Here is a 20,698-nt window from a genome sequence, read left to right as displayed (position 1 = left end):
TCAATCAGAATTAAAACCAGAACCAATCATGATTCGTTCGCACACGTTTTCCCGCGCTTTGCGTCAGCTACATGTAATTACTTCGAGTTTTGATAGGCTCACTGTAATGTTAATGGCCTTTGTGATTGGCTAGAGCGATTACTTCGGTTTTGTTTTTACGATACTCAATGGAAAACCGCTCTATAGACAGCTCTGGAGGCCCGAAAGGCCGCCAAGCGGAGCACCTTAACTATAGGAACAGAACCTCGTGCATGCATAGAAATAGAAACCCATGCAAATCTTTTTTCATGGTCAACCTGGCTAGCGGCAAGGATGGCGGGTGCGTGCGCCCAACGACGACGGCGTCGACGACGCGCAACATGGCGGCCATACTTGCTTTACAGCCTTGGTATTAACTGGAGTATGGCCGCCATGTTGCGCGTCTTGGTTTGCAAATGGATTGTTAGTGATAGTGCTGTGTTAGGAACAAATTGTTATAGTTTGTATTTTCTTCTTATGTATTGTAACTTAGTGGTGTAAGTAGGAAATAAGATATGTAATTGTAACTAAGCCAACTGTAATTTAATTAGCGTGATCGTATTGTAATATATGTATTGTGACTAGTGCATGTATAAATAGTGTAAGTATAAGTAGTGTAAGGAGCGAGTACAGTGTAAGTGTAAATGTAAGTATAGTATTAGTACTGTAAGTAGTGTAAGTGTTCGTCCTGTAAATAAAATTGCATTATAAGAAAATATTTGACATCCATGTTATGGCCAATTGACACCTGTCAAAAACAAGGTATCCGCTGACCAGTGTCACGTGTCCATATCGTGGCCTCAAGTTTATAACTCATTGAGTTATTAGTTGACCGCTGACCAAGGACTTGTTTTCGATTGGATCGCAGGCTCATGTCAAGTTAATTTGTTGAGTTATTTTTTTGGCAAAAAAATACCTCTTAGTCGGCGCGTCGGGTATGTTATGGACGGGTCAATGGATGAGTGAGTGAGTGAGAGATGTATTTATGTCACACCAATCAGATTGGATGTACTATAAACAGCCAATCAAATTTCTTGTTGTAAAGGTAAATGGTATGTGAGAAGATTTGATCCCGGCACAGTTTAGAACGGCCATATTTATTCTTCTATAAAAGAGGAGGAAGTATTCATATATTGGACTTACTTCGACATTTTCTGTTGGTTAGGCTGAGGATCTTAGTTACGAACGAGATGAGCCTTGAGGTTTGAAACAGTTCGTGAGTTAGTAGTATGCAAATGCTACGAGATATTTTTATTTTCAGTTACAAAGGTAACTTGATACTTTTGTTTTTCACAAGGAGTAAATTCAATTAGAGGTCACGAATCGTCGCTTCTCGTTCTTAGGACATGTTTTAGAGGAGACGAGACAATTTAGATTTGAAACAGTCCTAACGTTTACAATAGTAAGTGCAGGTGACGATTGTTTTGTTCTTGTTGCATGCAAATATAACGAGATATTTTTATTTTTTTCGTTACAAAGGGTAATTTGACACTCTTGTTTTTCACAAGGGAGTAAATTCAATTAGAGCTGACGAATCGTCACCACTCTTTCCCACGAGATGTTTGTTATCTTTAGTTACAAATGGTAACTTAACACTTTTGTTTTTCACAAGGGAGTAAATTCAATTAGAGCTGACAAGTTATCGGCTATTGTTGCCAGGATATTAAACAAAAAAAGAGCTTTCATTTCATTTCTTTCATTTTTTTTGCAAACATTGACATAATGGTCAAAGTGCCAACACCAGTTGCCCATTGCTATAAACGCACTGAACAAAACTTTTCCACGGAGAGAATGAAATTGTTGTAATTAAGCCCGTGATCGATCACTTTTGAATTCTTATGAAAGTTAAGCTTTTTTTATTCTTTAGGTGAAGAGAAATGAACAGTAACCGATAGCTTTTGATCTGTAATCTAGCGGCTTTTATGGTGGATGATCAAGATCCGAGCAAATGTCCATGAAGACAGCTAGCAGACCATTGATTGGATTCGAGTCGCCTGATAGGAACTTGAACTGTAATCTATTTCTTAAGTATGGGTGGAAACTACAGCAAAACTACGAACGTCGAATGTTTAACATGATTACGATTGACTCTTGGTTCTTATTCATAGTTATTACATAATACTCTAGGATTTGCGATTAAAAATTAGTTTGAAAAGTAAACGTTTAATTTGGTGAAACTTGAATTGCAGTTTTGTGCAAATAGCAACTAGGCCTTTAAGGTCTCGCCTCGGTAACGTATAAACTAAAGCGCTCTGTTGAAAGACACAAGTGGAAATTAAACCAACGCAAACGAGTTCTTAGGACTGAATTAGCCAAAGTGAACTCCTGTACCGATAAACTTAATTTCATCGCATGCTGCTTCATTTCAAAAGAAAAACAGATACTAGACGAGACCAATATATAATGAGTACAAAATTGGTGTAGCATGTCTAATTTGAGGTGTTTCTAAAACAACTTGCGAAATTACAGCAGTTCAACTAAAGAAACACTATCTGATGAGGTCAGTGATGTTAATTGACTCGTTCTTAATGTTTTGTATCATCATCATGGTTTTGTCCTCAGAGCTGTTTTTGAAGAACCTTTGTTTTCTTTAACGTAATGTTTGCTAAGCGAAAGTCACGCCCCAGAAAAAGTACAGTAGTGATTAATTGTCAATTAATTTCTTGACAACTGGTTCCTGTCAAATAGTGGCTTTCTTTGAAAACTTTTGAGAAACATCTTATTGCCAAGGAGAAAGCAAATAACAAACCATTGTTCAGTTGACGTCATCTGCCTCTCGCCTCAGGCGGTGCCTCCATCTTTAGTCTACACGTATTCAAATTACTCTTCCAAGTTTATTGCTGCTATCTTTCTTTCTTGGTCTTTCTTTACAGCAGTAAATGTAGGTTTGCTTTCTGTGTTTTAAAACGATAAGTGCTAATCTGGATAAAGTTTAACTGTGACCAACATATTTGGCCAGAGAAGAAGCTATTACACAGAATTCACTCTTTTACCCATCAAATGGCTCAGCTGATGGCATTGTAACAACATTTTGAGTGATTCAATCATTGAAACGTGAAGGAGTGTTCGTTCTTCGGTATGGGCAGAAATATTGGAAAACTACAGTACTTGTTCATGATTGACTCTTGGTTTGTATTCATAGGCAATTGATAAAGACTAGAACTTGATATAAATTAGTCAGAAAGCTAAACTCGTTTGGTGAAAATTTCAATGCAGTTTTATTTAATTAACGATTAGGTTTCGATTCTGCAACACATAAATTTAAGCACTTTGTTTATAGAAAATAGTAAAAGACAAACGAATGAAACAAAGTTCGTAGGAATTAGCCAAAGTGAACTCGAGTGCAATAAATTTTTCTTTCTCCTTTTCTCCCTTACTGCTTCATTTTAAAAGCAAAACAGATCATAGACGAGCCAATATAATGGGTACAAAATTGGTGTAGCATGTCTAATTAAAAACCTTCAGTAACACTGTTGCCAAATCTTGGCTTAACGTAAAGGAACACAATCTGATGAAGTCAATGATATAACAACATTAGATTGACAGCTTTAATTTGCAAAGTTTGTATCTAGCTTACGCCTGAAGAAAGACACGTGTTTCCAAACATGTAACTCGCGCTAGCTGCTAACAAGAGCTCATCAGTATTCAAGTGTGAAACCGATCCATTTGGATGTCTTCTAAATCTTGAAACTGTCTTCTCATGCGATACTTGAAATGTTTTAGTTGAAATCGTTCTCCAAAAACGTATTTTACTCGTCAGAGTTTGATGCAACTCTTAAAAATTTTACGTAGGGAATTTGTCATTGCCAGCCCATTTATCTCTCGATTTGAATCTCAGTCGCTAAAAGTATCGAGAAACAACATCCTCAGCATATCAAAAATGTTTCGTCAGACCCCGGCATGAAGACATTAAACTAGTTCTTCTTCTCATGTATCGCTTATCATAGTCTAGTGTTTTCAGGGCTGTGTTTCAAATAGCTTTTGCTCTGTTTACCGTAATGTCTGCTAAGTGAGAGCCACGCCCACGATAAAGGAATGGTGATTACATGTCAATTTGATTCTTGACAACTTGTTCCTGTTGGATTGCGGCTTTCTTCCGCCCATATAGGTCCCTCGTCTCTGGCATTGCCTTCATTTTTAGTCTCCAAGCTAGTGCTGCACTTCCTTTCTTGCTGTGAATCTCCCAGTGTATTGTTGCTGTCTTCCCAGTTTCTTTGACATTTGAGAATGCAGGTTTGTTTGTCTTTATTTTAAAAGGCAGAGTGCTAATCTGGATAGAGTTTAAGTGCAGCGCGTTTTAGTGCTTCAAAAGCGTCGCCGTTTGGTAAGTTTTGGACGATCAAACGTGATTGTTGAGTCGAGAAGTTTTCCGTTATCACTTACAAACATTGGCATAATGGCAACACCAGTTGTTGGCTCTTTTATTAAGCATTGCGTGTTTTGATATTACATTGGTTGTGTTTACCCACCCGCTATCAACACGACTCTCCTACGAAGCTTAAGAAGTGTTTTAGACTTTATCGATCACTTTTGAATGCTTATAAAAGTTGAGTTCCGAAAACACTTGACGCTCTTAAAAGTGTTGAGAGAATATTCCTTCGAGTCAAGCAAAATGGACAGTAACCAAAAGCTTTTGATGTGTAATCTAGCAGCTTTTATAGTCGGTGATCACGATCCTCGTAAATGTACATGAAGACAGACAAGTTCCTATGGGACAGTTTTTTATTTGTTGGTAATAAGTTTTCCTTTCATACCAATCATTGACTTTCATGTTTATAAACGGCATATGAAACAAGGTGACCAACACCGTTGAGCAGAGAAGAATCTGTTGCTCAAAATTCATTCTTTGTCCTCCCAAGTGACCCTTATGGCATGATTTCATCACAACAACAATTTTCCGTGATTTGCTTCATGTCGCATGATAGGAACTTGAAGGATAATCTATTTCTTAAGTATGGGTGGAAACTACAGCAAAACAAACGAACGTCGAATGTTTAACATGATTAAGATTGATTCTTAGTTTGTATTCATAGGTAATTGATAAAGACTATAAATTGCGATTAAAAATTAGTCAGAAAATCAAACTTTTGGTAAAAATTCGATTGCATTTTTATGCAAATAACAATTAGACTTTAGGTTTCGTCTCGGTAACGTATAAACTAAAGCGCTCTGTTGAAAGACACAGGTGAAAATTAAACCAACGCAAACGAGTTCTTAGGACTGAATTAGCCAAAGTGAACTCCTGTACCGATAAACTTAATTTCATCGCATGCTGCTTCATTTCAAAAGAAAAACAGATACTAGATGAGACCAATATATAATGGATACAAAATTGGTGTAGCATGTCTAATTTGAGGTGTTTCTAAAACAACTTGCGAAATCACAGCAGTTCAACTAAAGAAACACAATCTGATGAAGTCAGTGATGTTAATTGACTCTTCTTAATGTTTTGTATCATTGTCATGGTTTTGTCCTCAGAGCTGTTTTTTAAAAAACCTTTGTTTTCTTTAACGTAATGTTTGCTAAGCGAAAGTCACGCCCCAGAAAAAGTACAGTAGTGATTAATTGTCAATTAATTTCTTGACAGCTGGTTCCTGTCAAATAGTGGCTTTCTTTGAAAACTTTTGAGAAACATCTTATTGCCAAGGAGAAAGCAAATAACAAACCATTGTTCAGTTGACGTCATCTGCCTCTCGCCTCAGGCGGTGCCTCCATCGTTAGTCTACGCGAATTCAAATTACTCTTCCAAGTTTATTGCTGCTATCTTTCCTTCTTGGTCTTTCTTTACAGCAGTAAATGTAGGTTTGCTTTCTGTGTTTTAAAACGATAAGTGCTAATCTGGATAAAGTTTAACTGTGACCAACATATTTGGCCAGAGAAGAAGCTATTACACAGAATTCACTCTTTTACCCATCAAATGGCTCAGCTGATGGCATTGTAACAACATTTTGAGTGATTCAATCATTGAAACGTGAAGAAGTGTTCTAATTCTTCGGTATGGGCAGAAATATTGGAAAACTACAGTACTTGTTCATGATTGACTCTTGGTTTGTATTCATAGGCAATTGATAAAGACTAGAACTTGATATAAATTAGTCAGAAAGCTAAACTCGTTTGGTGAAAATTTCAATGCAATTTTATTTAATTAACGATTGAGTTTCGTTTCTGCAACACATAAACTAAAGCACTTCGTTTACAGAAAATAGTAAAAGACAAACGGATGAAACAAAGTTCGTAGGAATTAGCCAAAGTGAACTCGAGTGCAATAAATTTTTCTTTCTCCTTTTCTCCCATACTGCTTCATTTTAAAAGCAAAACAGATCATAGACGAGCCAATATAATGGGTACAAAACTGGTGCAGCATGTCTAATTATAAACCTTCAGTAACACTGTTGCCAAATCTTGGCGTAACGTAAAGGAACACAATCTGATGAAGTCAATGATATAACAACATTAGATTGACAGCTTTAATTTGCAAAGTTTGTATCTACCTTACACCCGAAGAAAGACATGTCTTTCCAAACATGTAACTCGCGCTAGCTGTTAAAAAGAGCTCATCAGTATTCAAGTGTGAAACCGACCTATTTGGATGTCTTCTAAATCTTGAAACTGTCTTCTTATGCGATACTTGAAATGTTGTAGTTGAAATCGTTCTTCAAAAATTTATTTTCTTCAATTCATCAAAGTTTGATGCAACTCTTAAACATTTTACAGAAGGAATGTATAATTGCCCGGGCCCATTTATCTCTCGATTTAAATCTAAGTGGTTAAAACATAGTTACTATGGCTAAAAGTATCGAGAACCAACAGCTTCAGCGTATCAAAAATGTTTTGTCAGGTCGATGGTTTGAAGACATTAAGTCGTTTTTCTTTTTCTTGTGTATCAGTTATCATGGTCTAGTGTTTTCAGGGCTGTGTTTCAAATAGCTTTTGCTCTGTTTACCGTAATGTCTGCTAAGTGGGAGCCACACCCCAGAAAGAGGAATAGTGATTACATGTCAATTTGATTCTTGACAACTTGTTCCTGTTTGATTGCGGCTTTCTTCCGCCCATATAGGTCCCTCGTCTCTGGCATTGCCTTCATTTTTAGTCTCCAAGCTAGTCAGACTGTACTTCCTTTCTTGCAGTGAATTTCCCAGTGTATTGTTGCTGTCCTCCCAGTTTCTTTGACATTTGTGAATGCAGGTTTGTTTGTCTTTATTTTAAAAGGCAGAGTGCTAATCTGGATAGAGTTTAAGTGTAGCATTTAAGTGCTTCAAAAGCGTTGCGTTTGGTAATTCTTAGACGACGATCAAACGTGTTTGTTGACTTGAGAAGATTTCTGTTATTACTTACAAACATTGGCATAATCGCGACACCAGTTGTTAGGTCTTTCATCAAGCATTGTTGTGATATCACCGTGGACATTGGTTTTGTTTGTTCATCCGCTATCAACACAACTCTTCTACGAAGCTAAGGAAGTTGTTTTAGTCTTTGATCGATCACTTTTGAATGCTCATAAAAGTTGAGTTTGAAAAACACCTGGCGCCTTTAAAAGTAAAGTAAAAAGGTTAAGTCTGCACACGAGCCAAGTGGCTCATCAGGCTGGAGCTTATCCAGGTTTCAGTATCATGAAGCGAATAGGAGTATTGCTACTTCCCCCTGGATGGGATGCTAGTCCATCGCAGTGTTACCCCCTAGCATTAAATTCGTCGGTACCCATTAATACAGCTGGGCGGATAGAGGCACCCGGACCGCTCGCTCTGAAGTCAAGAACAATAACCATGAGGCCACCATGTTCAAGGGACACTGTCACCATTTTAAGCATGAAATCTCAAAAACATATACCGATCTTTGGAAGCTGAACAATAATGGTTTTATTTTGTAGAGAGCAGCAGTACTCGACTATGATTAGAACCCGTTAGGAAGTGAGGATGGCTAACGCTGGCGAGGATGGAAACGGATTGTGAAATGGATTTTTGAAAAAGCGTCAGGATGTCAGTTTTTCTAAGGTTCAAGTTTGGCTCGAAAATCTTTGAAATTTTGCAAAAATGTGGCTGCAGTGTGGACTTTCTTCAAGAAATTGTTTTTAATCATTTATTTAGAGCTAATTAAGTTCTTATTACATAAATTTAGGGACCATTTCGTGAATTTATAACAGTTTTAAGCAAATATATCGTTTAAGAATATATTCCTTTGGGTCAAGGAAAATGAATAGTAACCGATAGCTTTTAATATGTAATCTAGCCGCTTTTATAGCCGGTCGGTGATCAGGATCCGAGCAAATGTATGTGAAGACAGACCAGTTCCCATTGAGACAGTTTGTCATTTGTGGGTAATAACATTTCCCTTTACCACCAATCATTGACTTCATACTTGTTAATCGCCATTGATTATAGCTTTTTAGATTTTTGCATATTTTATATTTTACTTTATTTTATTTTACGCAGAGCCCATGTTGATAGCAGTTTTTATAACTGAAATGGTCATCCTGCATAAACATGTTTTTTTTTTATTATCATTATTTTATTATTTTAATAAGGGTGACCAACAACGTTGAGCAGAGAAGAAGCTATTTCTCCAAATTCATTTTTTGTCCTCCCAAGTGCTACGGTGATTCTTTCCTGTTTCGATTATGTGAATATTCAAACGCACTTCGGACAGTTTCTTACGCGTCGGAAACCGCAAAGATAAAACAATAGAACCCTTTTTTGTTTTTAAACAGCAAAGTTAATTAATGACATAATATAGGCTTCCTGTTTTTCCGAGAATGTCATGCTATATGGTAATTCTTGGTTGTTAGTAAAACGAGTAACAGCCTAACGGGTAACGACGTAACGGCGTAACGAGAAACCGCGTAATGGGAATTTTTCTGTTTTTTTTTTCTTTTTATTTGTTGTTGATTTTGTTTGCTTGTTTGCCTTTTGGCGTTGTTTGTTTTTTCAAGTGGAAAAAAAAATTGTTAACATTATTACTATTTGGCGGGGTTTTCCCGCTCTTTAACCAAATTTACTGCATTCCCAGAGGCGCACTTTCCCACGCTTCAACGAGGTCGATCGCTCTGTTATTAAAAAGAAAATTGGCATCAAAATTCAATGTTAAGTTAAGTTTTGCTGCATGTTACAGTAGCCAACTTAATTCATCCTAAAACAATAGAAAACCCAACATGAGGCTCCGGGGAATGCTTGTGTGAATTCCCCTGAGCCTTAGAAAGGCTGCAATTAATCCTAATTTTCTTTTTCATCCTCGGCTATGTTATTCCCCCATGCAGTCATTTTTATTCTTACCTCGTCACGCAATCGCTGCGCGTGACGAGCCTAACAAGACCCTTAGGATGTCTGCACCGGTAGAATGTTCACTGAGCGAACAATTTAGACTTTCTGTTGCTGTTAATAACGAAACTGACTTCTATCTACTGGATTCTTAGCCTCCCACGCTGCTCCTTCGCTGACATTCTTATGCCCGTCTTACAATCGTTCCTCTGCTGGTCTTCGTTTAACAAATTAACGTCAGTTTTTCATGCGTCTGTCCTGTTATTGATCATGAATTTCGTCATTACATCGTCAAAGTAGCTGCTGATCCACGAGGCGATAGCCGAGTGGATCCGCAGACTACTTTGACAATGTTATGACGAAATTCATTGTCAATAACATGACAGACGCATTAAAAACTGACATCAATTTGTTTTTTACGATAACAAATTGTCAAATTGTCCGCTCTTACTCGTTGACCCGTCGCATAAATTATAAATTCATGTGTCTGTCCGCTTATTGACGATAAAAATTAACCAATGAGTGCGCGAGAATTTCTGCAGTTATCGTAAAAAGCTCTTTTGACTTTTAGTTTTCGCTTTAAGGCAGTAATATTTTCAAGGCTGAAAAGTGTTCATACCACCCTTAATATTTCAACTTACGTCAATATATGTAATATAAAGTTTAATTCATGACTATTTCAAGTTTTGAGAAAAGTTAAAACAGAAAGTAGAGCCTGAAAAGAGGAGCCAAATCCTACAGTACATCAGATCTTTTGGCTTTATCAGATCTGTTTGTTTATGTAAACAACCGATAACGGTTAAACCCAGCGAGGTGTGAGTTTACTTTGACGATAGTCTGGGTTTGACCGCTCACCGCCTGGCTGTGTCACGACTTCGGACGTCAACATAAGATAAGGTAACGAAAGATCGGAGAACGTGACAAAAGCGCCAAGATAAGATTGGTCTGTTTTTATGGGGAGCGTTGTGTGACATGAGACATCCCAATAAGAAACGGCTGCGAAGGGGACTAACATGAAATCGAACAAGTAATAATTACTAAGGTCATTTTACACGTGTTAATACTTGATATGTATTTTGTCTTCGTTTTCTCTCATAGCAAGAACAAGCCCACGCGATGTTTTTACATACAAAGAAAATCATAACTGACGTGCTGGTTGTTGGTAGCGGACCACTTGGCTGCACTTTTGCACGCAAACTCGTGGAAGGTGGTATGAAGGTGCTAATGATTGATGCCGGGGCACAACTGTCGCCAGAACCAGGAGCACATTTGAAGAACTCCTTCTTGTATCAGCGCAATGTGAACCTGTTCACTGGTGTAATCAAGGGCCATTTATGTCCGCTCTCTATATCACCGGATGATAGTGCAGTCCCTACTCTTGATCCCGGTGCTTTTACCTATGACCCACAGGAATACCACGGGTAAGTCGTAATTATTATGGTAGCTGCAACGATGCGATTTGCACCATGTCACAGAGAATAATGGTTCTAGTGCAGTATCATTTTGAATGAGCAGTGACATGTAACATGACATTTATATCACGCGTTATACTAGAGATGAATTGACTTCGTGAACAAAACAGGAATCAATAAAAATGATGCGTGCACCTTTTGCAAGTCTGAGTGTGAGAGCTTGGTCCATGTGTCTTGGGGGCCGCCAGGCCGGTGACTTCTTCCTTCTGGCAAGACATTTCTGGGGCCTTACTTATTTAACTCCCAAGCTGCAGCTTTAGGGTTGAATCCGAAATTCTCTCCCCGATCTAAGAAAGCTGAAAAACTGAACTTTTACCTGATAATCGCCAGGTACTTTATATGGGTCCATAAAACTCAATGCAAATTCCCAAACTAGATCCGTTTCCAAGCTTTTCAGTACAGGTGATTACGTGTATGCCTTCCGCAACGCCTCACCAGTATTTGACAGCTAAATTAGCTTCAGTTTCAACATATGGGAAGCAATGGGGAAGTTTTGTAACTAGTAAATACCTATTCGTCTCTGTTTTTCATTATTGTTCTATATACGTCTTCCTGTTTTGTGCTGTCTGTTTTTTCTCGTATTAAAGTTTTAATATTTGTAATAACTTCTGAGTTGTTTAATGAATAAATAAATAAATAAATAAATAAATAAACTGAACACAGATTTAGTACAAAGAACCCCCTCGCTGTGCTTCGACCATGCGATTGGTGTTAATTGTATTAATCATAAAAATTACAATTTCCTCGATTGTGATTGGTTTAAAAAACTCCTATTTTCCACTAATTCACTTGCCAAATTGTTATCGGACAGTCTGTTATTTACAGTTTGTTATCGGACAGTTCAATAAGCCAATCACATTCAATGTTGTAGTTAAAATCAACCAATCACATTCAAAGTTGTAGTTACGTGCGTGCGTGCGCTTGCTTTTGTGTTTTTGGCGCCTAATTGCCGGTAGGAGGCTCGGTGGCCTTAGAATGTTTACATCTCCTTTGTAGGTATTTTGATGCAAATTTTCCCTTTCTTTCATAGCTTGGCTATTCTTCTTTTCTCGGAAATTGTAATTTTTATGATTAATTGGTAATAAGACTTCGTGTCGTCCAATTCGGTCTGTAATTATACTCGTGATAAACAAATCGGACTCTCGCTGTGCGGTCGTTCGATTTTGTAATCACTCTTATGATAGCCGACCGAATTGAACTCCACTCAGTCCTGTTACCATTACTAATTACGTTTCTCTCTTGCTTACAGATTTGTGTTGTCTTTTTTTGTTTTTGTTCTCATATTAACGTTTTAATACTTGTATTATTTTCTGGGCTGCTTTAATGGTGAAATAAAAAATAAACTGACTACAGATTTAGTGCAAAGAACCCCTCGCTGTGCCTCGACCATGCGACTGGTGTTAATTGTATCCATTACTTTTCTCTCTTGCTTACAGATTTGTGAAGGATGGCCAAAACCCCCATCAGTCACCATATGACAACCTTCCTGCTGCCGCGGCAACATACGCTGTAGGAGGAATGGCTACCCACTGGACTGCGGCCATTCCACGTGAACATCCTGAAATTGAAAGAAGTAAACTTTTTCCGAATGAAACATGGGAGGAGCTTTATGGAGAATCTGAGAAGCTATTGAAGAAAGACTCGACGTTGTTCGAGGATTCCATTCGTAATACATTGGTGAAAGAAGTCTTGAGGAAAACATATGTTGAAGAGCTTACTGAGATTGGAACAGATCCAAAATACTTCCCACAAAATCTACCTCTTGCAGGTGTTAGAAAGAATCAGGAGTTTGTAACCTGGACTGGATGTGACACAATTCTTGGTGAAGAATTGGTGAAAGACATAAAGTCGGAAAATGCCACAAAGATAGAACTGAAGGTTTGTGAATGCAGTGACTATCAATGTTTGATATCGAAAATGATTCATAAATACTAACAATTTTTGTGTACCATATTATATGCAGCCTATGTGGCAGTGTGAAAAGGTTATTCTCAGTGATGATGGAAAAAGCATCCACCACGCAGTTGTGAAGGATCTCCTAGAAAAGGAGAGATACCGCATTCATGCTAAAGTATTTGTCCTTGCTGCTGGTGCTGTTCTGACACCCCAAATCCTGTATAATTCAGAAATCAAGCCGGAAGCCCTTGGGCACTACCTCTGTGAACAACCAATGGCATTCTGTCAGATTGTTCTGAAGCAAGAAATTGTGGATGGCATTGCGCGGCATAAAGAATGGAAAGAGAAAATACATCGGCATAAAGTTAAGAACCCAGAAGATCCCATTCCTATTCCACTGGATGATCCTGAACCACAGGTATGTTTAACTTGTTAGCCTTGTAAATAGTATTCCAAATGACTATGAATAATTATGAAAATCATATATTTCAACTGCGGATTAATGAATGAATATGTGAGTGATCATCACAGTTATCAACACTACTTAAGCAGTAGTGAAAATAAAGCCACTACTGCTTAAGTAGTGTTGATTTGTAAACGATTTGTAAACCGTTTATTCCTTGTTGTTGGTACCAAATAAAGATTGTCGTTCTTGATGTTACTGCGATGATCATTCACATATTCAGTATTCCTAATCTTAAGCGAACATTCAGTGAACATCGATACTAATCATAATGGCAGGCCTAACTGCCAACTTGCAGTATCGATCAGTTTCGAACTATTAAATTATCCTTGCGGTTTCATGAACAAACAATGAGCACCCTAACAGACAATTTTATACTGAAGATTAGTGAAAGTTTTGCTGGCATGAGGGATTCGTTTTGCCAATTATGCAGAAGCTAGTTTTTGGTCTCACATGTGGAATTATCGCTGAGTAAGTTACTTACCGCACACACTAATTTTCACCTAAAGATTCTCGGTATCTGACACAAGTTAACGTTATACATTTATTGGTATTGAAATAATGTACTAAAGGTGGTGGTAGTGGTAGTGGTAGTGGTAGTGTTGACGGCGGCGGTGGCGTCGGTGGTGGCCGTGGCGGTGGTAGTGGCGGTGGTGGCGGTGGTGGTAGTGGTAGTGGCAGTGGTGGTGGTGGTGTTGGTGGTAGTGGTAGTGATAGTGGTGGTGGTGGTGGTAATGGTAGTGGTAGTGGTAGTGGTAGTGATAGTGGTCGTTGTAGTGGTAGTGGTTGTAATCAGCGCATGCATATTTAATCACATTCTATTTTCTTTTGTGGGTACACAGTGCTGGATCCCAGTTTCAAAAGACCGTCCATGGCACTGCCAAGTCCACCGAGATGCTTTCTCTTATGGAGACGTTGCCCCAAACATCGATACGCGGCTCATTGTTGACTTGCGTTGGTTTGGAAAGGTCAACCCACGGTATGAAAACTACGTTGAGTTTTCACACACCAACAGAGACACGTTTGGGATGCCTCAGCCAACATTTCACTTCAAAACGACAAAGGAGGAAGGCAAAGAACTTCACAAGATGATGGCTGATATGTGCAAGGCAGCCTCTGCCCTTGGTGGGTTCCTCCCCGGCTCAGAACCTTCATTTCAAGAGCCTGGCTTATCTCTCCACATAACCGTAAGTAAAACATCCTAACAATACATCGTGAAAATACCATCAAACTTACGTTTCTCTTTTTTCAAATGGTACACATATTGTACTAATTATTAAGCAGTAAGAAAATTACGTTGTAAATCATGTAAGCATGAGTCGACTACAACATTATATGGCATTATTCGACACAATGGCTACAGTTATCTACGGCATTTTCTTTTCTCGTCACTGTTAATTGTATATAATTGTTTTTATGCTGTAGCTGGAGGCAACGTCGGCTATAAATCTTTCACCAGATACATTCTTTCTGTCACTCTGCCGTGAGAAATAGTTGGAGGGCACAGAAAAACAAAATAGATATTCCGACTGCAATGCAAACTGTGAATATTAGATAGATAGATAGATAGATAGATAGATAGATAGATAGATAGATAGATAACCTTTATTTTAAAACGATGAGTATTAAAGCTACATGAGCTTGTGGGGTCGTTTGTAATTAAGTAATCGCTAAGTAACTAAAAACTAAAAACTAGGGGTATTTACATGTCCTAGCTATCATTGTTACAACCACGATTAATATCAAATATTTATAACGAATAGAAATTCTTTGCCAATCAACAAAACTTCTGTTTTACCCGTTCTCTGCTGCGTTTGGTATGAGCAAGTCGTTTGTGGTGTACTCAACATCTTGTAATCATACACAGCGACCCAGAGCTAACGAAAGCACAATAATGAAAATAGTTAACTTTAAAATGTTTTTAGCAGGCATTGAAATTCAATCACTGAACAACAACTGAGACGCCCTCTACTAGTTTGACTAGTTTGGATAACTTGGCTTCACATGCTGTGTCAACTATTTAAAAAGGTCTTATTGTGCAGTACCTGCATCCCTCTCTATTAAATAACTACTGTCACAAATGGGTCATCCAAAAATCTTTCATATCTAATGGTGCACGTTCCTGGTTATTTGGTGCAATGAAATTTCCTTACAATTGTTGCTACCTTATAGATATATATTACTGTAATTACACGAGATGTAAAAAAGCAAATAACACATTACTCTTTATTTATACTAAGGGTACATGTCGCATGGGTGCAAAGGATGACGGAACAAGTGTTGTAGATGAGAACTCACGAGTCTGGGCTTACGAGAACCTCTTTATCGGGTCCTGTGGAGTGATTCCCACCGGAACTGCCTGTAATCCAACCAACACTGCTATGGCCCTCGCTATCAATTCTTGCAGATACATCCTGAAAACTTTCGGAGTGAGTGAGTGAGAACTTTATTAAAGTGTCAAAAAAAAACCTCATAGCCTGGAAATAATACACCATACTAATTAGGGGACACTGCTAAAAAACTATACTAATACTAATATTAATACAATAAAAAATAAATGACTTGAAGGGCATTATGTGCAGCATAGGATGCAGCCCTTAGAGCCGGTGTCCATTAAGCGAGTTATATCCCTTTTGCGAATATAGTTTGTAAAAGCCTGCAGTGTCTTGGCTGATCTGTCAGCCAAAGACAGTTTGCCCCATAATTTGGGTCCTACATAACGCAGAGAGTGCTTCCCATAAGTAACAGTGTTGTATCTAGGAGTAGAAAAGTCGACATCCCATTTAAGCTGAGAAGCACTAGCTCGTTGTAACAAGTAGTCAATAGGAAGTAGATTTTAGATAAATTCTTGTTTTAGTTACACAATGTCTTCGTTTAGTCATTTTGTAACTGCTATTTTAGACTGACACGGTTTTGTCGAGAGTAGTTTGACATCGTTGAGTCGTTACTAGGGCTAACAGCGTAGGTAACGACAGGCTAAGAGAGAATTTCTCTGTCTTATTTTTCCTGTTAGTTACACTCGACTTAGTGTGGCTACCTTTTGAGTAGCAAGGAGAGTGCTGAAAATACAAACAAACAAACAAACAAACAGCGTAATAGTAACAGTTATAGGGAACGTGTTATTAAATCTCTGTTAGTTATATTCGACTTAGTGTGGCTACCCTTTGAGTAGCAAGGAGAGTGCTGAAAATACAAAACAAACAAACAAACAAACAAACAATCAGCTATAGTAACAGTTATAGGGTACGTGTTATTTCCCGGTTAGTTATATTCGACTTAGTGTGGCTACCCTTTGAGTAGCAAGGAGAGTGCTGAAAATACAAACAAACAAACAAACAAACAAACAAACAAACAGCTATAGTAACAGTTATAGGGAACGTGTTATTTTTTTTTGATTGTAGGAGCGTCTTATTTTTCCCGATTGTTACATTCGGCTTAGTGTGGCTGCCTTTTGAGTAGCAAGGAGACAACTATCATTGTTATGCCTCCCAACTCAAATACGTGTTCCGATTGGAGGAGAACGTGTCACACGTGTCGTGGGTCAAAACTCACTGACGAACAAAACTCACTAACTCCCTAGTGAACCAAAACTTGAACTTTCGACTCCCACGTGATCAGGTCGTACTCCTTAAAACCGCCGCAAATTTGTGAGCCAGCTGGCGTCAAGCAAATGATTTCTTCGCAGTCTTTTTCTATTTTTGAGTTGGGAGGTGTAACTAAACACTTAATGACTGGTCCCGCGGGGGAACAGTGAGTTTTGTTTCCCCTCGACCTCAATGTTCACACATGTTAACACCGAGGGTCTCGGGGAGACAAAACTCACTGTTTCCCTTGGTGCCGGTCAGTAAGTGCTTGTTATAAATTTGTTTATCGTCATTGTTATGTTTAAGTTGTTACCAGTTAAAGTAGGTTCAGCTCTATTTCTTTTAAAAGTAATTTTGGCAATGTGAAATTAAGTGGTTAATAGAATATTAAACAACGTTAAAAACCTTGCCTTTCGTTATTGTTTCCTTTAAAGTACCCGGCTAGGCGCGACCAAGGGTATTTATGATGTACTTCAGAAGCTTGAAGAGCACTCAAGCAGCTCGCGCTCGCGCTCAAGCAGCACGAGGAATACAATACTTGGCAGCCCAACTGGTGCTTCCCATCTTATTTAATCACGGGTAATTTGTCGCGTATCCGACTCTTAAAATCATCTGAGATCTTGGTACTGAAAAAGGGTAATTCGGCTAGTGCACTATTCTCACAGCATTTCAAAATCATCTGCCTTATGAAAGTTATCGTGATACAATATAATTAATAATTAGATTGTGAGCTCGAGATTTCTATGAAATTTCTATGAGATTTCTTCACACACAACAAAATGCACATACGCTTTTCAAACTACCATCTTGTGTTCTCTCTCCTAAGATGGGTTACACAGGCAATCGTCAATGTTGTCCCTCCATTTAAGCATACCCAACAACCGGAAGTCGTATTACATTCTGCGGCGCTCCATTAGGCATTATATGCCATTGTTCACCTTTTGTTTAACAACTTTCCTGCGTCCTTTTTATCATCAAATACGCGTCAAGCGCTTGTCCGACCTGCCAAAATCCTTCCAATAACAAATTTGACGTCAATTTTTTATGCGTCTGTCCTCTTATTGATGATAAATTGCATCATAACATTGTCAAAGTGGCTGTGGAATCTTGTTCTGCAGTAAACTTTGACAATGTTATGACGTAATTTATCATCAATAGAAGGACTGAGACGCATAAAAAACTGACGTCAATTTGTTTCTTACAATAACAAGAGACCCCAAAATGGTCAAATGCTGGGAATAAATGAGGGGAAAAGACGCCGTAAACTTGCAGTAAACAAAAATAAGTGAATTTTATTAAAAATGCTAGACTTAATCTTCCTTTTCTTATCAGTCCAAGGTTGTTGTAGTAGTTTGCTTATGTCTTTCAGAGTCATCCTCCATTCTTCAGGAATGACATATTTATGAATATAACCTGTGAAGATGCCTTTCCTGCTGGAAGTTGTAAAATTATTTACACAGCTTCATGTGTACTTTTTTCAACATTTAATTCATAAATTTACTGATTGTCTCATGGGAAGCTGTGGATAATTGAAACTGCATTCATTCCTAAGTGATGATCTGAATCACCATATAACTGATTTGATACTGATTTAAAGTGATCACCTCCTCCACCAATATCTTGTGGCCCTAAACCAATTAACTAAGTAGCCTACAGTTGAACAGGAAACCAGACCTTCCATCACTATTGCTCTATATCTCCTGACAGTAAGCGGGGGTTCATGATTTATCTAGATGGGGGTGTGTGAGGATTTCTAAATGTTTCCCTTGCATTTTTGAAAGCTTTCCCCCCAACCCCTGATGGTCTAAGGGAACTTTTTCTGGCCTCATCTCATGAGATACTCATGAGATACCCCTCAAACCATGGTAAAATCATGACTCTCCCATTTCTGACCACCACCCTGGTTAGCTTTCATACCTCCTCTAAAATGGCTGATACAAGTTTTTTTTTGAGTTTCTGAACATCTGAAACTCCATGACATTTTGCTCGCTAATTAACGAACAAAATTATTTTCAAAAATTCTTTATATATAAAAAGGATGCAACTGACATTCACAGCATGGTTTTAGCGAATGCAGCGATTTTATCTTGTAAATGATATTCAAAACTAGCTGTTTGGTTTGCCTATGAATCATTTTAAGATTCCATGCAAATGTGAAATCTTTCACAATCTAGCCAATGTCATTCAAACATTTTTCAAACATGTTCACATCCAAATGCTATGGGGATTACAACTGTGGAGAGTTACTTCTCAATGGAGGGATGAAATCCCTTTATGTTTTTTAAGTTGACAACTGCTTGAAAAAATATTCCCTTCCATCGAAGAGGAAGTTAAAAAATGAAAAGATAGCCTCAATAACCAGCCATTTACAAGAAGTTGGGGGAAAGGCATTAGTGACGATGACAAAGACAAGCCAGCACCTTTTACAAACTAACATGATTACTCACATTTTCAAATGATTCAATGATTCTGAAATTGATGGGGAAGACAATGTCATAGTGGGAGAAACATGGTGTAGTGAAAGTGAAGGAATGCTGAGTGTCAGAGTGAGAGTGATGAAAGTGACAGTGAACTAGCGCCATCACCGACAAAGAAAAGTTGCAGCACATGAAGTGGGCATGGTGCAACAAGTTTTGCTCTAAACTGAGCCTACAATAGGCAACAAAAGTGTTGAGACACTTGGCAGTAAAATTCGATTTTTGAGCGTCTTAAAACATCCCCCCCCCCCTCTCCTTCCTCCCTAATTATAAACAATGTTGATTTTTATTTTTTTTAAACTTTTGGCAAAGTTTAAAAAAATTCTGTAGGTAAGGTGGCTCTGAACCCTACCAACAGAATTATTTTAAACTTTGCCAAAAGTTGCGTCTTATCATGCTCATCAAAAGTTGATAATATAAGAAAATGTCTCCGTGCCGTTTTTGAATTATCAGCCCCTAAAGCTGTGATTAAGGGTGTTTTTAGGAGGTCATACTGTTGCTATGGTAAGCTATTGCATCACGAAAATGATAACAATACCAGGATACCGTGATTGTAGCATCAAGTGATAAAGAGTGGTTGTAACTACCCATCAAAATCCACGTGTTTGAAACTGTTTTGAGCCACCTTAAAATCATTGTTAAAGTGATAACTTACCTTCACAGCAAGCATATGTATGATCTCGTGCAAAAAACGTAGCTTGAGCGTTTCATTCGATAAAAAAATCGGAATCCAGACGAATTACGAAAAACATCGTAGAACAACCCCAACATTTCCCAAGGTTTGATTAGATCCAAACATTAGTACTGTATATGTGTGCAATCCAGGGGCGGGGCTCCTGGTGCAATGCGAAGATAATTCGCCTTGCCGCCATCTCGGACAGAAGGACTTCAGTGACTTCCGTTTCCGGTGTAGCGGACCGAAAGTCTAAAAAATGCAATAATTATTGCATTTTCCTGTGTGCGAAGCTCACACTAAGTTGGCAGCTAGAAGTTTGGCTGTTTAGGAGAGTCACGTGATCGAAGGGAATTCTAAGACGACTGGGCACCAGTTTAGATCCCATATATGAGTACTAGTTGGCTTATGCGAGTGAACTTTCTGCCTCCTTCGTGTTGGCTGCTTCGCTTTTGTGTACCATTTAACGGTTTTAAGAGACTTCCTCTTTACTTTCCCAGTTTTCAGTTGCCAAGGTAGGTTTTTTCCTTTTATAACTTGTTTTGAGATGCGGATCGCTACCTGTTTGCATGTATCGAAAATCTCGCTTCGTATCCTTCGTAATTTTGTATTTAAGCTTGTGCTTAATTGCACTGATGTCTTCAGTTTTCATTTATCGGAAATCCAGCTTCCTAATTTCGTGTGGGCTTTGAAAATGTTGGTAGCAGTTGTGTTGTTTATTGATAGCTTTCATTCATTATTCCTTCAGGTGTCCGTATCGAGAGTTATTTTGCTCACACAAACCAAAGGTGAAGGGAAGGTTTTGGAAGTAGGATCTAGCTAAAAGACTGCTTTACTAGCTTGGCTTTTCTGTTTATTGAGTAA

The 20,698-nt window shown here is 38.2% G+C and overlaps 1 protein-coding gene across 1 annotated transcript; it reads left to right on the top strand.

The window, feature by feature from the left end:
• The first annotated feature begins 6,801 nt into the window (after positions 1-6,801).
• Positions 6,802-15,541, top strand: LOC145486955 (uncharacterized). The gene is made up of 8 exons (XM_081465655.1): positions 6,802-6,863; positions 7,076-7,127; positions 10,368-10,690; positions 12,178-12,619; positions 12,705-13,055; positions 13,673-13,765; positions 13,943-14,287; positions 15,341-15,541. Exons 1-8 carry the CDS (start codon positions 6,802-6,804, stop codon positions 15,539-15,541), a joined length of 1,869 nt encoding a protein of 622 aa, XP_081321781.1.
• The last annotated feature ends 5,157 nt before the right edge of the window (positions 15,542-20,698 follow it).

This window comes from Orbicella franksi, chromosome 5, assembly GCF_964199315.1.
Source record: "Orbicella franksi chromosome 5, jaOrbFran1.1, whole genome shotgun sequence".
Taxonomy (NCBI): Eukaryota; Metazoa; Cnidaria; class Anthozoa; order Scleractinia; family Merulinidae; genus Orbicella; species Orbicella franksi.
The sequence above is the reverse complement of the archived record's forward strand: the minus strand, read 5'-3'. Positions and strand labels throughout refer to the sequence as shown.

Excerpts from the sequence above, each read along its gene's own strand:
- LOC145486955 (XM_081465655.1), top strand. The coding sequence starts at position 6,802 with ATGGCTAAAAGTATCGAGAACCAACAGCTTCAGCGTATCAAAAATGTT. Across the intron at positions 7,128-10,367 it reads GTCTCCAAGCTAGTCAGACT|CAAGAACAAGCCCACGCGAT; the intron begins GTACTTCCTTTC and ends TTTCTCTCATAG. Across the intron at positions 13,056-13,672 it reads TGGATGATCCTGAACCACAG|GTGGTGGTAGTGGTAGTGGT; the intron begins GTATGTTTAACT and ends AATGTACTAAAG.